Here is a 17208-nt window from a genome sequence, read left to right as displayed (position 1 = left end):
CCACTATTTAACAATAAATGGTGACACTGGAATTGATGGTTCTTTGAAGTTAAGTTTAACTTCTCTTCTTGCTCCAACTGCAACATTGCAGTCCTCCTTCCTTTTGCCAAATTCCACATTTAATCAAGCAGGGATATTCCAAAGTATGCGCTTCCATGATTGTGTCTTTAAGAGAGATTTGTAACAGTAACTAAAGGGAAGAAAAATTCTCATAATCGGTGGAGTGAAAAACAGCACAGGTGATTCTCTTTGTTTATTTTTGTGTAGTATTATTTTCACAGCTCAGATTCTTCTTTTTATTTCCACAGTTGTGTATGAACAAAATGCTGTGTTGTTGCTGTGAGTGTGAACTCTCTCTGCTTGAGGCCGTCACGCCCTGTAATTCTCTTCACGCTGATCTGGAAACAGTCGTTAAGTTAAGCCAGTGATGAGTATCATTACTGCCGCAGAGCACAATAATTGAACCTGAACCCGCTATCATGTGCAGCTCGTAAGAATCTAGTGAAGTAAACACTGCACACACGGAGCTGAGTGAAGACAGAAATAACAGTGTGGCTCCTTTAAAAGGCTGCAGCCAACGATAATCTTCATTATTGATTATTGACTGATTGAATTGCTGTTTTTTTTTTTAAAGCTTTAAAACCCACTTATATTAAACTTGCTACAGTTGAGAAAGAAGTACTCTTACTAGCCTTCCATCAATATATATACTTAAAGTACCAAACGTAAAATGACTAATTATGCAGAATGGCCAATTTCAAAATAAGATATGATTTAAATTAATTGTAATAATTGATGCATTAATGTGTTTATCACTTTAATGTTGCAGCTGTAAGTTTACTGCTTCGTTACCTAATCTATAATAATACTTCATAAGGTTTTTGATCATTACATTTTGTATTAATAATCAGCAAAATAACAATACCTCTCACTTGTTAATGACAAAAAACACATAAACTTTGTAAAGGTAGAATTTATGGCAAAGATGTTGAGAAGCTGTTCTTTTAAAAAAAATCTAAATTTAAGACATTTACAACAAAATTCCCTGTGAGTAAAGCTTTAAATATAAATATTTGTATTAATAAATATTCCCTGTCAAGGATTATTAATAGAACAAAGGGTGTTTAGTAGAAAGATGGTGAGAAAGATAACATTTTCCCATCCTTCTCAACATTAACAGAACTCTGACTCATCCTCTAACAGCTGTCTGGACTGTAGCAGCTCGCTGTTTACATATCTGACAACACACACACACACACACACACACACACACACACACACACACACACACACACACACACACACACACACACACACACACACACACACACACACGGCTGGAAATCTGTACAGTCACAGTAAGTGTTTACAGTGAGTGTAAAGGTTGAAATTAAAGACTGGAACAAGATGGATGGTAGAAGAGAAGAAGTTTTCTGTGAGGACATATTGAATTATTATATAATATATTATTTAATGAAGGAGGTCAGACCTCCTTTACTTTGACTTAGGTTGATGGAGGTTTTGGGCTTTCAGGTTTCCCAAACTGTCCTCCTATTCAACATTACGTACTTATCATAAGCAGGTATAAAATACTCGCCCACATTTGGAGTATAAAATAAAATCTTTTCGTAAATATTCATGCATTTTACTGCCACGAAATCACTCTGGTAAAGTGGCAGCGATCCCTGCAAATGAAAGCAGCAGCATCTGTACAGATTTATTATGATGTTCAGATGTGAAAAGTATTGAATTATGTTAGTATTAACTCATTATACCCCCAAAATAACTTACAAAAGGCAACTCAACTGTATACTACTTATAGATATGTGTACTTCTACTTCAGAGGAAAATATTATAGTATCACATTGACCTGACAGGAAAAATGTTATACGTTACATTGCAGATTTTACTTTCAAATTATAGAATACGACACTCTGCAGAGACGTGAAGCCCCGCCCCCTCTGCTACCCAGACTGCTGTGCACTTGTTTTGTTGCTATTGAATATGTTGAGGTTCAAATTGCACAGCATTTGACATAGCACTCCCTTGGATCCCGAGCAAAACTCCCACCAAGTGTGAAGTAGATCAGATGAGCTGTTCTCGAGATATGTGAAGAACACACAGACATATAGACAGAGATTATTTACTTTATAGTTAGAACTCTATTTAAGTTTAATAAAAACTTTTGTTTTAGAGGCTTTTAAGGACACAAAACTGCTCCATTCCTTTTAGATTGAATTGACATCCTAATAATTCCTGAACTCTGGAGCTGTTTAAGTTTTCTGAACTGAACTGCAGTTGGAAAATCCTCTGACACTCGACGTTCCTCCAGAAACGATTTTCTGCTCTTAGACGAGTGATTTATATATTTCGGTGGAATTTGTTTTCAGCCTCTCAGGCATTTATTAAGTGGCAGGATTCTCTGTTGGCTTCTTCTTCTACTGACATCCATCATAAAATGATCTCTCCATTTTTATTCCTGTCAGAGCTTCTCTCTGAGTGGTTCTTCTTATTCTCAACTCTTTATCTTCATTTAAAGCTGCACACTGTGACTTTTTGTATCTCCTCTAAAGCCAAAAACTGAGAATGTAAAAGTACCAATACCAGGATGTATAAGTACTCTATACCAAGAAAGTTATTAAATAAAATCTTACCTTAATACAAGTACAGTATTATAAGTATTGTAATTCAAATGTACATGAAGCAGGAAGCTAGTTTCTAACTACGTGAGACTGTGAAGTTCAATAGTTTAGTATTCTATTAATATTTTGGACCTTTTTCTTAGATTTTTAGTGAAATATTGGATCATTTGATCTCTTTCTCTGGGAATTACTTACCTAATAACTCCAACTGTTAAATAATTGAATTGGAATAAAAACTACAAGAACTACAGTAGAAGTATAAAGTTGCTCGAAGTGGGAATATTCAATTGAAGTACATATACTTAGAAAAAGTACAGTTCAGTTCTCTCTCCCTTTCCAACGTATCGTCATACTTATTTTTTTGTGCGTTTTCCTACGAAACTCTAACACCACGTGTCAATTTCTGCCCGTTACATTCACACGATCTTTTCAAAATAAACTCCCGTCTTCACATGAAACTACTTCTTCTCTTGCAGGGCGGTCTGTCGGTGGACTCCATCTCCGACCTCGTAGAGAGTCAGTCCCGCCTGCTGGAGGCGCTGCAGCTCTCTCACCCGGCCGAGCTGGAGCTGATCAAGTCGCCGGGCGGAGGCGGCTCGTCGGACGGGAGAACCCAGACCAAGCTCAGCTTAAACCCCATCTACAGACAGGTGCCCCGGGTTCTGGAGAGGTGCTGCAATCACATCGAGACCTACGGTGAGATAAAGGCGGGCTGGGGGGGGCAAAATCTCACTTGTGCCATTTGGCATCCCCAAACTCTTTTAACTTGAAGCTGCAAATTTAAAAGTTGGTTTTATTAACATTCATTTGAAAACTCAAACTGAAGTATTATTCTCAATTTAAATGTAGATAAATGAAACTTAATGATACTATTTGTTGCACCATTTTGTGTCCCCAGGTCTTCAGACGGTGGGGATTTTCCGAGTTGGTAGCTCTAAGAAGAGAGTGAGACAGGTGAGGACGTTTTCTGTTCACTGTAAAAAACAAACAAAACATCTGAAATAACATTACATTTTTACAATCAACACTTTAAATGATTAAGGCACTTGCAAATCGCAAGGTAGTACAAAATGTAAACCACATTAAAATGTTACATTTTTTCCTCTTTACTTAAGATTTCATTAAACTTATTTTTGTTTCTTTTCTACAAAATGTACCAAAACACTGGCAATGAGGAAGATCTTGGGTAGATAATAATGAGAATAAATATGAAGCAAAATTTAAATCTAACTCTCTAAACTATAAAGACATCTGGTTTGTTTCAGAGGTTTGTGTAACATGTTGTGCCTCAGGACTAAAGGGAAAAAATAACAATAACATAAATACATCTAAATATTTATACGGCTCTGAAAAAATTTATTTGAAGATTTGATCATGAATGATTTTTCCCTAAAACTTTCCCTAAAATTTTTCCACATATTATGCTACTTATACTTGGACTCTAGTTTTATGATTATTTGACAATAATAAGATAAATGTGTGAATCCTCCGGGATTTATTGCCTCGTTGTTTCCTATCTGACTGGAATATGAAAATAATCTTCAAGGGAAAAGCTGACGATGTGTGACTTCCTGTTTTTGGAGAAATGTGCGTCCCTAGGAGGGAAAGTGACTCCTGTTTGACCTCCGTGTGTGTTTTTGTCTTTTCCCATGTGTCTCTTCATCTTTTCTTTTTTTGGGTCTATTTGTCCTCTCCGTGTGCTCCTCAGCTGCTGGAGGACTTCGACAGAGGGGTGGACGTCCAGCTGGACGAGGAGCACAGCGTCCACGACGTGGCGGCGCTGCTCAAAGAGTTCCTCAGAGACATTCCTGATCCTCTGCTGCCAAGAGAGCTCTACCCGGCCTTCCTGCACGCCAACTGTGAGCACACACACAGAGTCACTTAAACAGCTGTAACACCTGTACACACTAACTCCTCCTCCTCCTCCTCCTCCTCCTCCTCTCTGTAGTGCTGAGAGGAGCCGACCAGCTTCAGTACCTTCAGCACCTCCTCTACCTGCTGCCTCCCTGTAACTGTGACACTCTGCTGCGCCTCCTCAGCCTGCTGCACACGGTGCAGAGCTACGCCCAGGACAGCGTAGGCACCAACGACGAGGAGGTATTCACCCGTACTCATGAAATGACAAAAGTCAGGGTGTCTCGGCCCTCTTTTGTGTGTCTCTGAAGGGTCATTTTGTGTCGTTTTGTGTTTCAAGTATGCCAATTTGTGTCTTCTTAGGTCGTTTTTCTTTTTTTTAAGGTCATTCTGTGTCTTTTTTGGTTGTTTTATTGTCTCTTTTTGGTCATTTTGGGTTTCTTTGTTTCTTTTTATTAATCTATTTCTAGCATGTCCCCCAGCTTTATGAAAATTCCTTTTTTTTTTATACCATATTGATGGTTTTGCATCTTTTAGTCTATTAACTGTTTTAATAACTGCTTCCTGTCTTGAAGAATTATAAGCAGCAACAAACCCAACATTTTAAATTATATTCTGAAAAGATGTATTCAAATTTATCTTTAACAGCTAAATTGATGGGACATTAAAAATTGGAAGACAAGTAGTAGGGAAACGATTGATTATGTGAAATGTGTATATTCAGCAATTTTACATTCAATTTTACATACAACAGAGTTAAAATGTACGTTTTGGTCGATTTTAAGACATTATTTGGCTATTAATATTGCAAAGAGCATTTGCAAAAATTTCTACAAACTGTGAAACCGCTCATTTGTTGTTCTTCTTTTGTCAGACTGTTTTTATTTGCACATTTTTGGCATCTTGAAGCTGGAAAACTGTCTATTATTTAACAAAAATAATTAAAAGTAAAAGAAATCTATAGCAGAAGTATATTTTATTCTTGCCTTTCCTATTAAACATCTTTTGGCGGTTAGATTTATGTTGTGGCTGCAGGTTTAGAGCCAATAACTGGGCAAATAAAGTGGATCAAGATTTGAACAACTATCGCACTCATTCATATTTACAAATTGACCACCTCTCCATCCTCCTCTCTCCGTCCAGATCCCCGGTAACAAGATGACGGCTGCCAACCTGGCGGTGATCTTTGGGCCCAACCTGCTGCAGAAGGAGAGAGGAGGAGACATCAGTCCTCTCTCGATGGGCATCGAGGACAGCACGTCCATCATCAGCGTGACTCTGGTGCTCGTTCAGAACCACAAGAGGCTCTTCACGGTACCTAGATGATCACATTCTGACTATATATGGTCATTTAACCCAACTATTGGGATCTTATCATGCGGAATATTTGTTTCATGTGCTGATACTTTGAGATATTTGCCTCTTAACCTTATTTCACTGGAGATTAATGACATTTTGGTATTCAATGTAATCAAAAACTCAAGTTCTTTATAAAGAAGTAATATAAATAATTATGTTTTGGGACTGTGAATTAAAAGTGATCTTTTTTTTTAAGTCCCATGTTTCTATGCAGAACTTACAAATAATATATATTTTTTAGCTTTAGATATAAAACATTTTTTTTAAATGTTAATCAACAATAAAGAAAAAAATGTCAAAACATGAATAAAAAAGTGTAAAAGTATTTAGGAAGTGTTTTCATTTTTCTTAAATTTCAACTTCAAAATTATGATTTAAAAAAAATAAAATGCCTGATATATTGGGTTCACCTTTTTAGAATTAATTCAAGGTTTTAAACTTTTATTTAGCTTTTTATTATTGGCTTCATTTACACAGGAAAAGCCTTTTTTTTTTTAATTTTCTCAAGATCAAATGAAAATGTTTCCTTTATGTGACCCTGCAGGTGTCTGCAGAGATGCAGCAGGAGGTCCTGATGAGTCTGATCCAGACCGACCCGGACATCATCGACTATCTACTGCGTAGGAAACTCAGGTAACCACGACAACCAGTATCATCAAGTCCCCAAGGGTATTACATTTACTACACTTCTTATTTCCTACTGATGTTACATTATATTGCCATCCCTTCTTCCAGCGGCAGTCATCTGACGGTGGAGAGCAGCAGTGAGTCGGGGGGTCGTCGGGATACAGGTGCGTCTCTGGACTCAGTAGGAGCCTCTAGTGGGAGTTTGTCACCGTTGGAGCCCCCCTCGCCGCTTTTCCCGCCGGATGGCAACGGCGGCGAGGGCAGCCTGACCAGCGAGGTCTTCCTCAACGTCCTAAAACTGAACCAGAACCGGAAACGTCAGGAGACGAGATACGGTACACATTCTGTGGCCTTATGATGATGATATCAAAACTTTTTTTTTTTTAACTCTGTGCCTTTAAATTTGACTATTATCAGGCCAAGAAAAATATGTTGAATAAACTCAAATATAACCAAGGAAGATTCCATCAAAATACGATGGAATTTGGTTCCAATTATATAGAAAAAATGGACTAAAACCTTTGAGTCACTTGATAGAATTTTGTTAGTTATCTTAAGTTTATTGACAGTTGTTAATTTAAGAGGTTTTTTCTTGAACAAGCTTCACCATTTAAATAAAATGTGAGAAAATATAATTGTACCGTCATTATTTCTTAAAACATTAAAGCAGCTTTAAAATAAAATGTTCATGTTGATTTAAAAAAACTGAACATCTCTTGGCCAGAATGCTATAACAAGAGCGTGCTGAGAACATAAATGAGGCCACAGCGCCATCTAGTGGTGACAAACAGAAAGTTAGTAACACCAATAGTGTTATAACATTGGGTATTGTTTTTAACAATTAGATATTCCTACTATTTCAAAGGAGTTTGGGACAAAATTTCTGCACAACATACACATGAAGAAGATAAATACCACGTGATTTTCTTTTGCTAAATTAGTCATATTTTGGTTGTTCCTTAGTCTTTTTTTAAAGGTTTTTCCAGTTTTTATTAAAGTCTTACTTTGAGAATTTGGGGAAATGATTAATCTTGAAATTAACGTTTTAAAAAAAGCTTCCTCAAAAATTTTAAATCCATTTATTTCCACTGTCTTGAACAGTTTTGCTTTTATTTTTCCTTTTATCGGTTTAACAAAACTGACGAAAAGTTTCCCCCAAAGAAAAAGGGATAACACGAGGTTTGCTCAAGGGCACTAAGGAAAAGCTTCAATCCTGCACTTTTTTTTTTTTTTTTCTTGCTTGTTTCTCAATCCTCCAGGTGAAATCCCTTCAGGGAAATCCATCCGCCACATGCGTCAGTTCCACTCCCACCACAACCTGCTCAGCCTGGCCCAGCCCTCCACCTCCAGACTGAACCAGGACCAGGACCCCCAGGACCGCAGGGGCCCGCTGGGCTCCGCGCTGAGCTTCACGCTTGGCGGCGGCGGCGGCAGCTGCTCCAGTCTGAGCGGGTCGACGGAGAGCAGCATCTGGGTGAGACAGACGCCGCAGGACGAGAGCAAACCGACGCCGGCCTCCAACTTCTGGGACTTTTTCACCGGGAAAGGGTCGAGCTCAGAGACGATGGTATGAAGAAATTGGCCCCAATGTCCTGTTACATTAACAACAGACAGCTGTTGATTTAAAACACAAAAGTTAAGTTTCTTTATAAGGTAAATAATTACTTTGCAGCACTTCCAACAGGACTCAATTTCCAACTTGAACTTTGGACTTTAAGGGAAGCACACTGTTGCAGAATGTCCAACTTTTCTGGCATCACTGGATGCAGCATGTGTATGATTGTGTAATCGAAAACACAGAAGAAGAAGAAGAAGAAGAAGAAGAAGAAGAAGAAGAAGAAGAAGAAGAAGAAGAAGAAGAAGGAAATGTCACATAAATACACAAAAAACATTAAAAAAAAAATTGTGTCGGAAAACGTTGCAACTTTTCAGTACATGAAGAAAAAGAGAATAAATAACTCTGTTTATGAGATTAAATGACAGTAATAAGTGGATGCAGTAATAATTGAGATGTTCATAATGTGTACATGATGTAATTTTACACACACGACCCTGAATACGTACAGTAGAACTGCATAACTATGTGTAGCTGCATGGACACTTTTTTATCCATACCATACCAGACTCCATTTTTGTTTCTGTTGTTTTCCAGTAACCTGCAATAAACTGCATTAACTGTAAATATATAATCTACCATCCAACTATGGAACATTGAGATAAAACACCTGATGGCATCTCAGCGGAAAATAAACAAATATATTAGAACCAGAACTCTGCTAAGCTACATTTTTTGTTTCTAGGTTTTCATTTCAACAGCATTTACGTCACTATATCTCGACGCGTGTTATGAGCTTCACTTTGAAATACAGTCATGGAAATGCAGTTGAAACAAATATTACATTTAACTCAAAATCATCCACTTTTAGACCATATTTACTTCTGTTTTTACAAACCACCACATCACATTCTTACTGCGGAAGTGCATCTGTGTGAGGGAAAACTCTCTTATTTCTCCCTAAATATATCTATCAATCTTCAAATTGCTTGTTTTTGTCAGACCAATACTCCATAACCAGGGAAGACTTGGCAATTTTGCTTCATAAAAGACTATTAACGATAAATTGATTATCAATATTTTACCATCTGAGGGGCATTTGATCTGTTTTTGACACCTCAGTGGGAAACAATCGCTCGCTACTTGGTCCTGGATTGCATTTGCCAACTCTCAAAATCAAGTTTTACCACCAGGAAGTTGCCCTCAAACATCTGAGAGAAGTGTCAAATACCATGTATCATATTTTAAAAGGTCCCTGTGGCCTGAATTCATACTACATTATACTGTTTATGTTATGTTCTGCTTGTTCAACCAGAATTAAGATGCATTGCTTTGCTGTATTTTAAGGAGCTCTGCATGACTTATGCACTGCAGAAATGTGGACTTTGGAGGATCCAGACACAGAATTTGAACACAGCAGCGTCGATGGAAAACGCATTCTATCGTTCTGGAATCTGTAATAAATCAACCCAAATGTACAGATGTTCCCCAGATGAACTGTAGGACACGTTGCTGTCCATGCGAACTCAGCACTAAGCACTGATTTGGTGATTTGCAAGCTAGTTAAAAAATAAATATATATATATATAACTGGGCCAAAGTTGGTTGATAAGCTAAAGTTTCATGTGTTTTCCATTGTTGGGATTTTTTCCTGTTTCTTAGCATAGGATGCTGCATTCATGTCATATAAAAGTCATGGTAATAACCAGTTTTAATCTTGTAATTAGCAAGCTCCTGATATCTGATTTAATGCATCTAGTATTCTGTCAGTGTACAAGTATTTTTCATCCCTCACATAAACAGTCTTGTGTTGCTCAGATGACATGTGTGCTTCCTTTGTTTAGATGGAACACTTTTCCATTTTTACCATGAATCCCAGGTGATTTGAACGCAGCATCAAACCATTTTAGTATTTCTCAAGAACAAAGGTCATGCATTTTCTGCAGCAGAACTTGTTTATTCCTCAAAGAAAGAGGTTTAAAGTGTTCAGAAATATATAAATGTTAAACACCTACAAAAAAAACACAAGCTGTTCGAGGAAGATCGTATGATACGACTCAAAAATTGGACCTTATGGCTACAGTTCTGTTGCAATGTTTATATTTCAATGTGAAGCAGTAGTTGAAATGCTGTTAAAATTATATTTGGACTTATTTGCAAGAAATGTGAGGGCATTAAAGTCTGTTTTCAGCAGCATAGCATAGTTCTCTTCCTTTAACCACAGGAGGGCGACGTTCACCACATGAGCTCTTTTTATGCTCTTTTTGCTTTTCCCTATCATATAGAGCCTCGTATATTGTTGGTCAAATGTATAGATCAAATGTGTAACGTTTGGGGAATAGTGCCAAACTGGCCTCTTTGTAATAGAAAACCATGTTTCCATTGTTTGCACAGAGATTGTCCTACATTCTAATGTCGCATTTCTTCATCACAAAGACAGAAGTTGTACAGATTCCGTCCTTCACCTCAGCAGGTGAATGTATTGTCTTCTCTCTTGGATTTCTTTTAGGAGAAAACCAGATTTACCTTGACTTTGTTTTTTCTATAATGTTGTAAAAAACCATGGAGACATAAACCAGATAATGTACCACCTACCTGCAGAGAATTAAATGTCAAACTGCTTCTGTGCGTCACTGCTTATTGTTGAGTGTGCTGGGAGAGCTGAGGGGGACATGTTCTGAGTTAGTGGACTGAACGAAATAATTAGTTTTGAGGGTTTCTGGGGGGGTTTTGGTCACACAGAGCAGTAATATGAGTCAGAAGAACAGAAAAACCCTCCAGGCGAAGATGATCTCACACGTCTTGCCCATCCTGCTTTCAACTTCAATTTAAATGTTGTTGTTTATATGCTTTTACTGCAGTCATTGTTCTTCCCTGTTTGATCCAGAAGCATCTCCTTGTTCGACAGATTAAAAATACAAAATCAAACCTCTGTGAGGTCTGCTTCGTTTTTTGTGTCTCTTTAAATCGCTTTTAAAGCCATAGTCATGCATAGTATGTTGGAAAAAAGGTCATAGTACGTCAAAAAAAGTCACCGTATAGTATGTCGAAAAAAGTCATAAAGTAGACTGTCGAAAGAATTGAAAAAAAGTCATAATATAGCTTTCGGAGAAAAGTCATAAAAACGTTATAGTATAGCATGTAGACATTTTTTTAATAAGTCAAAGTACAGTATGTTGAATTTTTTTTTTAAGTAATTTTATTGCAATGTCAAATAAATCATAAAAGTCATAGTATAGCATGTCGAAAAAAGTCATAGTATAGTATGTTTAAAAAGTCATAGTATAGTATGTTAAAAAAAGTAAAAAATGTCATTATATAGCATGTCGAAAAAAAGTCACACTATAGTATGCTGTGATAAAAAGGCATAGTATTGCATGTCGAAAAAAGTCGTAGTACCGTATTTTCCGCACTATAGGGCGCACTGGATTATAAGGCGCACTGTCAATGAATGGTCTATTTTCCATCTTTTTTCATACGTATATAAGGCGCACCGGACTATAAGGCGCATTAAGCGAAACAAAACAGTCAGTCAGTCAAACTTCCTCCATACCATTGATTCATTAATGTTGAATTCTCTCGCAGCTGCTCTATCCCCATGACTGCGTGACTGATAGCCTTGAGTTTGAAGTCCGCGTCGTAAGCGTGTCTCTTGACAGGAGCCATGTTGGGTCCTTATACACACACACTGTAATGTGATGGTGAAGCACAGTATGTGTTACTCCTGACGCTCCTGACTACGGTGGCCGTGATGCTGCTGCGGTGCGGCTTTGTAGTTTACTAAGTCTACTAAAACATGTTGACAGAGCGCCGTGTACCACACAAAATCGCTTCGAGGTCAGTCAGCACAACCAGAATTAATCCATATATAAGGCGCTCCGGATTATAAGGCGCACTGTCGTTTTTTGCGAAAATTAAAGGCTTTTAAGTGCGCCTTATAGTGCGGAAAATACGGTATATAGTATGTCGAAAAAAGTCGTAGTATAGTATAATGACTTGTATTCTATTTGAAGCAAATACTGCCACCTAGTGTAAAGTGTAGATGATGCAGTGTTCACCTACAAAATGTGTGGCACATGTGACAGGAAGTAGTGTTATTTCTTTTTCCTGGTTTTCTGACAAGATGGCTGTCTTCTACTAGAGTGTGCAATGTTATCATTATGCATCTGGCATTTTCTGGCCCTCTGAGTGGCAATGCCACCGAGTATAATTTACTCTTATAGGTTTAAGTATATTTCTGAGAGCTTATTTAGTTAATTTGTTGTAAGTAGAACGACTTTGATGACATTGAATATGTTTCATATTATTTTGTATGACATATTGAAATTTAGTGATGATTTGTAAATCACAACACAGTCTTTAGTTTGGTGAAAAAAAAGTCTTGGTATTGTATGTCGAAAAAAAAGTCATAGTATAGTATGTTGAAAAAAGTCATAGTATTGTATGTCGATATTACATATTATTTATGGAATTAAATTAATTTTATACTATAATTCTCATACAAAGTGTTGTTTAGATCAAAATATTTAATTAAAAAAAATGCAGCTCCTCTTCAGATTATGTAAAGCTGCTGTTTGGAGAATTTATAGGAAAGAATTCAAGCAGTTTATTGATTTAAACCAATTTTAAATTGAACACCACCAAAAAAAATAAAACACCGAAGACAGTTCCATTTTAAAAATCAGTTTGTGTTTTATTTCGGTTTGGACACTTATTATTAAAACCAGCCGTCGTTCCCAAACTTCACTGCATCTACATGTGTTCAGAATGAACTTCAGACAGCAGAGTGTGCAGCAGCAGCAGCAGCAGCCTCCACAAACTTAGCAAGAACTGAGAAACTTCAGACTCTGTGCAGTTTCATGCCAATTAAATGTGTGCACCGAAACCAAAAGATACACAAAAACACCTTCTGTGTCAGAGGATAGTGTCAAAATAAGAGCAGACCTTTCAGAAAAGACTCAACCAATGAGCTGGATATGAACTCTATAATGGAGTATTTTATATAAATTGAAGACAAACTTACTTTTGAATCTTTTCTGAATGCATGGGGCTCTTCAATCTTTTGGGTTTTTAGTATAATATCAATAATTAGGTTTGCTGTTTGTTTATGAAGCTGCTGTCACTTTGCACACAAATTAATTGCAACGTACAATATCAGAGTGTTAACGACACATTCAGTCCGCCCTTCATATACCGGATTTAAAACATTTACGTTCCTGGTGAGTCTGAAAAGAAGAGGCTGACGGAAACCCTGAAGGGACATTTCAGAGGAAAGAACAACTACAGCTGGTAAAGGAAATATCCACCTGCAGACAGTCAGTTTTTCGTAATGTAATATTTTATTTTGGGAGAAAATGTTGGGCTAGAATTTACTCCCGTATGCAGACGACATCCTATTATAAATCATAAATAAAATCAACAGGAAACAGTTCCCTTGAAACTGATTAGGTGAATAATCACAATGCTGAAGACCAGATCAGCACTAGTAGGGCTGTGTGTCAAAGTAAATACTTTTTTGAGTCAAGTACTTTGAATACTGACGCGTTGAAAGCTTAGTCCGATTAATACTTCATTCTCTGCTGAGGTAGATGTTTCTCCACTATATCTTTACATAGACAACATTTGTTTGCTGCAATATTAATGTTTAGAATATTGAATACAGCTCCTTTTTGAGGCTGATATCAATATTACTATCAGTACTCTCTGGTGGCCAAATTAAGAATATAACAGTTGTTATATACATAATTTGGGTACCGTAATAAAACTGGGTTATTACAATGGAACCAGTGTTGAAAATTTCAAAAGTTAAAGATTTTCAAATTCTATTTGAGACACTTATGAGACTCGATACTGTAATATACTTTTTTGGGGGCCGAATTAGATGTTTTGTGAGGCCGGTATAGTCCACTTTTAGTACTTTTCAACATTGTGATTATTTACAAAATGCCATCTCCATTTGACTTGTTATTGACATGAAAAACTAAACCAAACAACAACTTGTACAACAGGCCGAGAGACAGAAAGAACAAATAACTAAGCGTTCATGTACTTCAAAGTGGATATTTCCTTTAACACAGTAATACACAGGAAAAGTTTTGGTCAGTCACTTTCTGCACCGTAGTTTCTTGTACGGAATACTTGTAGTTTTCTTCAGAGTAAGTGTATTGTAATGAAATCAGTCAATTGTTTTTCGTGTACTATAGCGTGATAGATTACATATGAGCTCATTTACTCTGGGGGCTGTTCGGTTTACGTTACCTGGGACGCCAGGTGGGTGGGGCTTGTTACTTTTTGAGCACCAGGCGTCTTGATTCATTATCACAATAAAAGTATTTTGAGGCATAACTTCCACTAACATTTTTGGATCTAGGTCTGCCGATTATTTAAAGCAAGCAATTATTTATATTCCAATAATAACATCTGTATTTATGTACACATCAAGATTTCTCATCACATTCTCCCCAAACTGAACCAAAATAATCTTCAAATGTCCAGAGCTGCCTACACAAAAATCGTAGACTAGTAAAATTAGTGAAATATATCAAAACAAGTGAAACATCTAAGAAAAAGAAAGTAACAAACATTAATAATAATATATTTATAGTATTTAAATTAAAACAGAGCCTTGTTTCAACATAAGTTTGCAACGCTTTGTCTAGCAAAAAAAGATTTCAACCGACGCATTTACAGATTTTTGGGAGAAATGATTTCAATGAAACTGCATTTGTTTGAAAGACAGAATTATAACCAGTTCAAAACAGAATCTGTAGACTTTCATCCCCCAAATAACGCGCTGTTGTGCTTTGTTTTTGTTAAATCAAACAATAAGTAAATTAACATTTTGGTTACTTTTATAGTAGACCACAGATTCTGTTGGTGCCTGGATATAAACCTGTATACTAGAATTTTTTGACTTTCCAAAAAATTGTAAAAATGATGGAAACGAAGTGGCCCAACCCCCAAAAACACACCACGCAAAACAGTATCCGTCCATGTAGATTACTTCAATTCCAGAGCAGCAAAAACAGGAAAAAAGAAATAGTGTTGACTTCGAACGCGCCATCTGAAGCTGCTCTCTTTTCTGAATTAAGTAACCAAGTGAGACGTTCAAGGACTTAAGCACACACTTTTGTTGTTGTAATAAATGCTGCATTTTCACCAGATTTGGCGTTGCGCAGGTTAGCGCAGGTTTGTTGGATTGTGTTTCAACTTTTCTACAGAGCGCTTTGTTTTTGCCCGGTGGACTGATTTGTTGTGAATGCAGCCGGATTTTAACTACTAAATTATAAAAGAAAAGGCAGATTATGAGTTAGAATATAAAACTGATTAACTGGCAATCTTTACTTTTGTTCTTGGGCATCAAAATAAAATACTCCAAATTTCTGAATGAAGTATTTGTGTTGTTAAAAAGTGCTTTTCTCGTCCTAACAGTAAAGAGAGCAACTTCAGACTATTTAAACGTACCCAACTCTTAAAGGTATTTTACAGTTAAGCAGCAGCAGCCCTGTTTTTTATTTTACTGTACATTTTAACATTCAGATAATACTTGAGCCACCGCCCGGACCACTCAACTACTGTAGAATATAAACACCTTTAAAGGCAGCGGAGAGCATGTTTCCGTTCACTTTCCATCTGCCGAGGCTCTGTTAAAAAGAAAAAGGCGACGGGGTGAGCTTGCTTGTTGGTGTGTTACAGCCCAGTCGGGTGGAGCCTCATTAGCTTTGAGCCTTTAAACATACTTAAAAAAACAAGTCTAAACTGAAAAAAAACAACTACATTTGGTTTGTTTGTGCGTTAAAACGGAAAACAACAGAGTTGGAAAAGGAGGTTGTTAAATACACCCTTTAACCTCAGTACGAATACGCCACTTCCTCGCAAACATTAGAGCTGATGAGACGATTAACTGAGTCGATTGACAGAAAATGTATTACGCAACCTTACATTGGAAAAACTGCAAACGTTAGGTGTGTTTTTATTTGTTAAAAGAGAAGGTGACAACATTAAATCAGAAGATGTTACCATCCTAAACTCTGTCTTATTGTGGTAAATTAGATTTGAAAAAGATACAGAGGAGAGGGAATCCGTTTTCAAACTGCAGAGAGCCAATCAGACACCGCATTAAATATACCGTGTTGTTCGACAGACATTTCCACTGAAGGCTCAAATTTAAGAGTCTGGAGTGGAAAACATGTTATGTAAATGTCTGAAGGCCTGCCAGAGCTGCAGCTGCAGGAAGAAACACTTAAGCCAAGAGTCAGAATTTACCGGCGTGTGATTGGTGTCTGATATTTAATGAGGTGAATAAACCAGCTGGCGTATGTTTGAGGTGTTAAGAGCTAGCTGTCCAGGAATAAAGGCTTTAACAAGGAACAAAAATTAAACCTGTACGTAGTGTGGCAGCTTGGATGTCAGGACTGACTTAAAGGAAATACTAAATATTTGTCTGTGTGTCCCTTTATTAAAAAAAATAAAAAAAAATGTGCATATTCTGGCATTTAAAAAAAAAAAATGTTGAAAAGACCAATCTTTCAAAGCAAACTAAAACCACGCAAAAGCTTAATTGGAAAGAAACGTAGCTTATGCTTACCTCTGACCGCTCCTACTTTAATATCCTTTTTGATCCCGTTGTGGCACCAAACATGACCCGTAATGGCACGACACACTTCAAAACTACAACCTTTTACCACTTCCACTCATTTCTTCGCCAGATAGCCTTTTAAAACCAGAACAGTGTTGTTGGTGAGCTTTAAGGCTCGTCGTTTTTGTTTTTTTACCAATTTTTGCGGGACAATATCACGCATTTGGCTCGTTCTAAAACAGCCATGTTTTCAACGGGCAATGCACTAATTTAGGATAAATTCTTCATAAAATAAAAACCCTCTATCAGATTGGTCAACGTCTCTCTTGTGGCTGTTTTTGTTATTTAACGCTCTGCCTGTAACACTATACCTTTCATTTATTAGCAGCACTTTATGATTAAAACACTGCAAACTAGCAACTGCATCAACGCTCAAGTTATTCCATCACTAAAGGTAGCATCAGTGGTTTTCTTATGACAGGTGGGACTTTTTCTCCTGGTGGATTTTGTTTTTTTTGGGGGGGGAGGTGAAGTGAACGCGTGGTACCTGTGTGTTAGCGTAAAGCTAATTTAGCACGGTATGTTATTTAAAA

At 37.1% G+C, this 17208-nt stretch overlaps 1 protein-coding gene across 3 annotated transcripts in view; it reads left to right on the top strand.

The window, feature by feature from the left end:
* arhgap36 (Rho GTPase activating protein 36) overlaps window positions 1–10950 on the top strand; it is a 55048-nt gene extending 44098 nt beyond the window's left edge. For all 3 annotated transcript variants that reach the window (XM_054601666.1, XM_054601668.1, XM_054601667.1), the window contains exons 5-12: window positions 3119–3338; window positions 3541–3596; window positions 4351–4501; window positions 4591–4739; window positions 5640–5810; window positions 6400–6488; window positions 6591–6817; window positions 7742–10950. In XM_054601666.1, the coding sequence (XP_054457641.1) occupies window positions 3119–3338; window positions 3541–3596; window positions 4351–4501; window positions 4591–4739; window positions 5640–5810; window positions 6400–6488; window positions 6591–6817; window positions 7742–8055 (1377 nt within the window). In that variant the 3' untranslated portion in view covers window positions 8056–10950. The remainder of the gene's footprint in view (window positions 1–3118; window positions 3339–3540; window positions 3597–4350; window positions 4502–4590; window positions 4740–5639; window positions 5811–6399; window positions 6489–6590; window positions 6818–7741) is intronic.
* The last annotated feature ends 6258 nt before the right edge of the window (window positions 10951–17208 follow it).

The sequence above is a fragment of the Anoplopoma fimbria genome, chromosome 7, assembly GCF_027596085.1.
Source record: "Anoplopoma fimbria isolate UVic2021 breed Golden Eagle Sablefish chromosome 7, Afim_UVic_2022, whole genome shotgun sequence".
NCBI classification, from domain to species: Eukaryota; Metazoa; Chordata; class Actinopteri; order Perciformes; family Anoplopomatidae; genus Anoplopoma; species Anoplopoma fimbria.
Note: the sequence above shows the minus strand (reverse complement) of the source record. Positions and strands in the feature narration are given on the sequence as shown.